We start from the raw sequence: 7,591 nt of genomic DNA on the forward strand, positions 1-7,591 counted from the left end.
TCTACCTTAACGTCAAAATCGTTACACTGTGTTGTAGGCACAAAAGATAACCCTTTATTGAGCAAAGAGACATGGGCAGGGCTCAATATCTTGCTAGATAAATTAAAGACACTCAGTCCCGTGGGTTCTGGGACCGTGTGAACGGTCTCCTCTGCCTCTGATAGTCGTTTCTTCTTACCCCGTCGGGTGCGGCATCTCGTCGATGCGCGTGCCTGCGGCCACCTGCGCCCTTCCGTTGGCCCGGTCTCTCGTTGAATAAAAAACTGCCACTGGAAGCTGATGAGGCGCTGGTTGTAGAGTGTTGGTCAGACCGGGGTGGATCAAAGTAAGTGTCATCCCTCCTGCGTCTGCCATGGAGAGGAGCAGGACCTCCTTTGTCAGGGTTTCTCCAAAAATAAACTTTATCCTCGGCCTTGTCTTTTTTGTCTTGGTTGAATTTCTTGATTTTAAGTTCCTTTATTTCTGTAGACAGCTTGTCCTGGAGCGCTTGGTTAGTTTTCATCAGTTCATTGAATATGCCATCATCATTAACAGCTATTTGTAGAGCTGTGCGTTTGTCTTTAATCGTATTATCCATTTCACTAAAATCCTTTTTCAACTGATCAACAATTAATGTCATTAAATCAATAGAGCACTTGTTAAGGATGGCACACCAGCGCTCACAGAAATGATCTGTGCGTTGTCCCAATGATGGTTCTTTTTGCCAGGTTCACCTTCCAACCTTTGCCAAGGTTCACCTTCCAACAGGACAACAACCCTAAGCACACAGCCAAGGCAATGCAGGAGTGGCTTCGGGACAAGTCTCTGAATGTCCTTGAGTGGCCCAGCCAGAGCCCGGACTAGAACATCTCTGGAGTGACCTGAAAATAGCTGTGCAGCGACGCTCCCCATCCAACCTGACAGAGCTTGAGAGGCTGTGCAGAGAAGAATGGGAGAAACTCCCCAAATACAGGTGTGCTAAGCGTCATACACAAGAAAACTCGAGGCTGTAATCGCTGCCAAATGTGCTAAAACAAATTACTGAGTGAAGGGTCTGAATACTTATCTTGTTTTTGCTTTGTCTTTATGGGGTATTGTGTGTAGATCCCCCCCTGCGTGGTGTGGGCGCAATGGGAGACTGGCTGTTAGTTGATTGATGTTGGTGCTGCTGTACAGTGCTTCAGAGGTATGTGAATACATTTGTTTTTTAAATTTAACCTTTATTTAACTAGGCAAGTCATGGGTGTTTGTTTGGTAGTGGAAAGTCCTTTGTGAGGATTTGACTGGCAACATGGGTTCTTTGCCTTTTCGACCACTGTAAACCCGTTTAGATAATCTCCGAATCTTACTGAACAGAGTCCTTCTCAGCAAAATGTAGATCCAAGGGTCAAGGATGGCGTTGACGGCGGCAATCCGTATAGCCTTCAAATCTGCATGGGAATTATCTTCCCGTGATATCTGGTTAGCAAATATGCGTACCTACAACAGCATAACAAGAGATATGCCCATTAGACCCACTGCTTTCCTCTTAGACAAACTAAATTAACATATAAAATATTAAGACGTTCCTTACCACCAGCGGCGCTGAGCAACCTAAAACAACCATCGAGGTCACCACGAGCACCGTCATCATTTGGGCTTCCACGCCGGAGGAAAGCGCTGTCCAATGCGCCCGTGTGCTCCCTCTAGTAACTGGACGTTGGATTTTCCTGCGATGCATTATTAATAGAGTGCCACAAACGGCAAAGTTGAGGACGATCGTCATCAATATGAGTAGAAAACTCACACTTGCATATAAAAACGAATAGGCTGCAGATAACGGCTCACTAGCCATCCAGTTGATGAAGCACCAGGTTTTGGAGGGCTGGCTCATGCTTTCAGTCATACCCATCACTGGAAGACAACAAAATACAATATTGCTGAGATAAATGCAAAACAAGCACTTGTGCGCAAAATGTTGGCCAATTCCCCATCTTTGGTATGTGTAAGGGCAGCATATTGCGAGGTAGCGCTCAGCAGACATTGCGCATATAATACTTAGTCCTGCCACTCCGAAGAACAGCAACAAAAATGAATGGAATTCACAAAGATGACGGTCATATAGTACATTTTTATCGAGGTAAGTGGCTATAGTGATTGGGCTGGCCAGACAAGTCCCAAGAAGATCGGTGATAGCCAAACCGCAAACTAAGGCAAAGAACGCGGACGACTTGCGCCCTTGCTTAGATCCAGATAGAGCGGCTATTGCTATTATATTTCCAATGACACCAACTGCAAACATAAATACAGGTAAAGCCATGGCTGCAGCTGACTTGTCAGGCACAGTGTGTGTAGTGAAATTACTTGTATCGTTCATGTTTTCCGTCCCAAATGAAAGCTATCCAATGCGCGTTATTTGTTCCTTTCTTTTAGATAGATGCTCCTTACTTCTTGAGTCCATTACAATCCAAGCAGGATATTGACAAATGTGTTTTCTCTTGTAAAATCCCTATTTCATGATTGCTGTTGTTCAATAGCCTACATTGACATCAACCTTTTGAAATATCCCGTGGATGGAAAAACTTGGAAATGCGCTCTTGACGCCCAGCAATCTGGTCCTAATAGATATATCATAGCCAGGGGGGCGCAGAGCCAGGCGGCCCTATACGCTCACTACGCAAGTTGCGTGGGGCCCCGCCTACCCCTCGTGTCAAAGCGGGTGTTAATGTTTACAACTTCGATGAGAGACTTATTTAAAAAAAAATGTTATTTAACCTTTATTTAACTAGGCAAGTCGGTTAAGAACAAATTCTTGTTTAGAACGAGGGCCTACCAAAAGGCAAAAGGCCTCCTGTGGGGATGGGCCTGGGATAAACATTTAAAAAATATAGATATATAAATACAGGGCAAAACACACATCACAACAAGAGACAACACTACGTAAAGAGAGACCTAAAACGACAACATAGCAAGGCAGCAACACATGACAACACAGCATGGTAGCAACACAACATGACAACAACATGGTAGCAACACAACGTGGTAGCAGCACAACACATGGTACAAACATTATTGGGCACAGACAAAGGCCAAGAAGGTAGAGACAACAATGCAGCCACAACTGTCAGTAAGAGTGTCCATGATTGAGTCTTTGAATGAAGAGATTGAGATAAAACTGTCCAGTTTGAGTGTTGTTTGCAGCTCGTTCCAGTCGCTAGCTGCAGCGAAATGACATGAGGAGCGACTCAGGGATGTGTGTGCTTTGGGGACCTTTAACATAATGTGACTGGCAGAACGGGTGTTGTATGTGGAGGATGAGGGCTACATTAGATATCTCAGATAGGGAGGAGTGAGGCCTAAGAGGGTTTTAGAAATAAGCATCAACCAGTGGGTCTTGCGATGGGTATACAAAGATAACCTGTTTACAAAGGAGTATAGTACAAAAAATGTTTGCATTCACTACTGTAAGTCGCTCTGGATAAGAGCGTCTGCTAAATTACTAAAATGTAATGTAAATGTATAGAGTGCAGCGATGTGTCCAAATCTGTTGGCCAAATAGTAAAGAACATCTAGCCGCTCGAGAGCACCCTTACCTGCCGATCTATAAATTACGTCTCCGTAATCTAGCATGGGTAGGATGGTCATCTGAATCAGGGTTAGTTTGGCAGTTGGGGTGAAAGAGGGGCGATTACAATAGAGGAAACCAAGTCTAGATTTAACTTTAGCCTGCAGCTTTGATATGTGCTGAGAGAAGGACAGTGCACCGTCTAGCCATACTCCCAAGTACTTGTATGAGTTGACTAACTCAAGCTCTAAACCCTCAGAGGTAGTAATAACACCTGTGGGAGGAGGGGCATTTTTCTTACCAAACCACATGACCTTTGTTTTGGAGGTGTTCTGAACAAGGTTAAGGGTAGAGAAAGCTTGTTGGACACTAAGAAAGCTTTGTTGTAGAGCATTTAACTTCTCTAGGGTAGGGGGCAGTATTTTCACGGCCGGATGAAAAACGTACCCAAATTAAACGGCCTACTACTCGGGCCCAGGAACTAGAATATGCATATTATTATTATTATATTTGGATAGAAAACACTCTGTCGTTTCTAAAACTGTTTGAATGGTGTCTGTGAGTATAACAGAACTCATATGGCAGGCAAAAACCTGAGAAAAATCTAACCAGGAAGTGGGAAGTCTGGTGTTTGTAGTCCTTTCAAGTCATTGCCTATTGAACACAGTGACTTAGGGTTCATTTTGCACTTCCTAAGGCTTCCACTAGATGTCAACAGTCTTTAGAAAGTTGTTTGAGGCGTCTATGATGAACAGAGAGCGAACAGAGGAAGTTGGAAGTTGACTCAGGAAAGCAAATTACTTCATTTGCAAAATATTTTCTGAACATCACGCGCCAATGTAAAAGGCTCTTTTTGGATATAAATATCAACTTGATCGAACAATAAATGCATGTATTGTGTAACATGATGTCCTAGGAGTGTCATCTGATGAAGATCGTCAAAGGTTAGTGCATCATTTTGGCTGAATTTCTGGTATTTGTGACGCCTGTCCTTGCTAGGAAAATGGCTGTGTGGTTTTTCTTGTTGGAACTGTCCTAACATAATCTAACTTTATGCTTTCGCCGTAAAGCCTTTATGAAATCGGACAACGTGGTTACATTAAGGAGACGTGTATCTTTAAAATGGTGTAAAATAGTCGTATGTTTGAGAACTTTGAATTATGACATTTTGTGGTTTTGAATTTGACGCTCTGATTTTTCACTGGCTGTTGAATAGTGTGAACCTGCCCAAGAGAGGTTAACACAAAATCCGGGGAGGGGCCAGCTGAGTATAAGAGCGTATCATCAGCATATAAATGGATTAGAGAGCTTCCTACTGCCTGAGCTACAGTGGGGCAAAAAAGTATTTAGTCAGCCACCAATTGTGCAAGTTCTCCCACTTAAAAAGATGAGAGAGGCCTGTAATTTTCATCATAGGTACACGTCAACTATGACAGACAAAATGAGAAAAAAAATTCCAGAAAATCACATTGTAGGATTTTTTATTTACTTATTTGCAAATTATGGTGGAAAATAAGTATTTGGTCACCTACAAACAAGCAAGATTTCTGGCTCTCACAGACCTGTAACTTCTTCTTTAAGAGGCTCCTCTGTCCTCCACTCGTTACCTGTATTAATGGCACCTGTTTGAACTTGTTATCAGTATAAAAGACACCTGTCCACAACCTCAAACTGTCACACTCCAAACTCCACTATGGCCAAGACCAAAGAGCTGTCAAAGGACACCAGAAACAAAATTGTAGACCTGCACCAGGCTGGGAAGACTGAATCTGCAATAGGTAAGCAGCTTGGTTTGAAGAAATCAACTGTGGGAGCAATTATTAGGAAATGGAAGACATACAAGACCACTGATAATCTCCCTCGATCTGGGGCTCCACGCAAGTTCTCACCCCGTGGGGTCAAAATGATTACAAGAACGGTGAGCAAAAATCCCAGAACCACACGGGGGGACCTAGTGAATGACCTGCAGAGAGCTGGGACCAAAGTAACAAAGCCTACCATCAGTAACACACTACGCCGCTAGGGACTCAAATCCTGCAGTGACAGACGTGTCCCCCTGCTTAAGCCAGTACATGTCCAGGCCCGTCTGAAGTTTGCTAGAGAGCATTTGGATGATCCAGAGGAGGATTGGGAGAATGTCATATGGTCAGATGAAACCAAAATATAACTTTTTGGTAAAAACTCAACTCGTCGTGTTTGGAGGACAAAGAATGCTGAGTTGCATCCAAAGAACACCATACCTACTGTGAAGCATGGGGGTGGAAACATCATGCTTTGGGGCTGTTTTTCTGCAAAGGGACCAGGACGACTGATCCATGTAAAGGAAAGAATGAATGGGGCCATGTATCGTGAGATTTTGAGTGAAAACCTCCTTCCATCAGCAAGGGCATTGAAGATTAAACGTGGCTGGGTCTTTTAGCATGACAATGATCCCAAACACACCGCCCGGGCAAAAAGGAGTGGCTTCGTAAGAAGCATTTCAAGGTCCTGGAGTGGCCTAGCCAGTCTCCAGATCTCAACCCCATAGAAAATCTTTGGAGGGAGTTGAAAGTCCGTGTTGCCCAGCGACAGCCCCAAAACATCTCTGCTCTAGAGGAGACTTACAGAAAACGTTTGACCTGTGTCATTGCCAACAAAGAGTATATAACAAAGTATTGAGAAACTTTTGTTATTGACCAAATACTTATTTTCCACCATAATTTGCAAATAAATTCATAAAAAATCCTACAATGTGATTTTCTGGATTTTTTTTTCTCATTTTGTCTGTCATAGTTGAAGTGTACCTATGATGAAAATTACAGGCCTCATCTTTTTAAGTGGGAGAACTTGCACAATTGGTGGCTGACTAAATACTTTTTTGCCCCACTGTATGTTGTTGATGTAAATTGAGAAGAGAGTGGGGCCTAGGATCGAGCCTTGGGGTACTCCCTTGCTGACAGGCAGTGGCTGAGACAGCAGATTTTCTGACTATACACTGCATTCTTTGAGAGAGGTAGTTAGCAAACCAGCCCCAAGACCCCTGAGACCAATCAAATCATGAATAGCACATGTTAATGCGAGTGTAGCGAAATGCTTGTGCTTCTAGTTCCGTCAATGCGGTAATATCTAACAAGTAATCTAACAAATTCACAACAACTACCTGATACACACGCATGTAAAGGGATGAATAAGAATATGTACTTATAAATATATGGATGAGCGATGGCCGTGCGGCATAGGCAAGATGCAGTAGATGGTATAGAATACAGTATAGGCAAGATGCAGTAGATGGTATAGAATACAGTATATACATATGAGTAATGTAGCATATGTAAACATGATTAAAGTGCCGGTATTTAAAGTGACTAGTGATACCTTTGTTAAGTCCATTTATTTAAGTGGCCAGAGATTTGAGTCAGTATGTTGGCAGCAGCCTCTCTATGTTAGTGATGGTTGTTTAACAGTCTGATGGCCTTGAGATAGAAGCTGTTTTTCAGTCTCTCGGTCCCAGCGTTGATACACCTGTACTGACCTCCCCTTCTGGATGATAGCGGGGTGAACAGGCAGTGGCTCGGTGGTTGTTGACCTTGATGATCTTTTTGGCCTTCCTGTGACATTGGGTGCTGTAGGTGTCCTGGAGGGCAGGTAGTTTTCCCCTGGTTATGCGTTGTGCAGACCGCACTACCCTCTGGAGAGCCTTGCGGGTTGAGGGCGGTGCAGTTGCGGTACCAGGCGTTGATACAGCCCGACAGGATGCTCTCGATTGTGCATCTGGAAAAGTTTGAGTGTTTTAGGTGACAAGACAAATTTCTTCAGCCTCCTAAGGTTGAAGAGGTGCTGTTGCGCCTTCTTCACCACGCTGTCTGTGTGGGTGGACCATTTCAGTTTGTCCGTGATGTGTACGCCGAGGAACATAAAACTTTCCACCTTCTCCACTACTGTCCGGTGGATGGGATGGGGGGGGGGGTGCTCCCTCTGCTGTTTCCTGAAGTCCACGATCATCTCCTTTGTTTTGTTGACGTAAAGTGAGAGGTTATTTTCAGGCACCAAATCGACACTGTAGTGTCGTCTGTAAACTTGATGATTGAG

At 43.8% G+C, this 7,591-nt stretch overlaps 1 protein-coding gene across 1 annotated transcript; it reads right to left on the reverse strand.

Moving 5' to 3' along the window:
* Positions 1-1,102: 1,102 nt before the first annotated feature.
* On the reverse strand, positions 1,103-2,510 carry LOC115151690 (prostaglandin E2 receptor EP4 subtype-like). Its single transcript, XM_029695840.1, has 2 exons — positions 1,553-2,510; positions 1,103-1,458 (listed from the first exon to the last, which is right to left on the reverse strand). The coding sequence occupies exons 1-2, from the start codon at positions 2,333-2,335 to the stop codon at positions 1,204-1,206; spliced, it is 1,038 nt and encodes a 345-aa protein (XP_029551700.1). The 5' UTR covers positions 2,336-2,510; the 3' UTR covers positions 1,103-1,203.
* Positions 2,511-7,591: the final 5,081 nt, after the last annotated feature.

The sequence above is a fragment of the Salmo trutta genome, chromosome 17, assembly GCF_901001165.1.
Source record: "Salmo trutta chromosome 17, fSalTru1.1, whole genome shotgun sequence".
Lineage (NCBI taxonomy): Eukaryota > Metazoa > Chordata > Actinopteri > Salmoniformes > Salmonidae > Salmo > Salmo trutta.

Bases quoted from the DNA above. Each gene is read 5' to 3' on its own strand.
- LOC115151690 (XM_029695840.1), bottom strand. From the start codon at position 2,335: ATGAACGATACAAGTAATTTCACTACACACACTGTGCCTGACAAGTCA. The intron at 1,459-1,552 runs GTAAGGAACGTC...ATGCTGTTGTAG, and splicing joins GTTGCTCAGCGCCGCTGGTG to GTACGCATATTTGCTAACCA.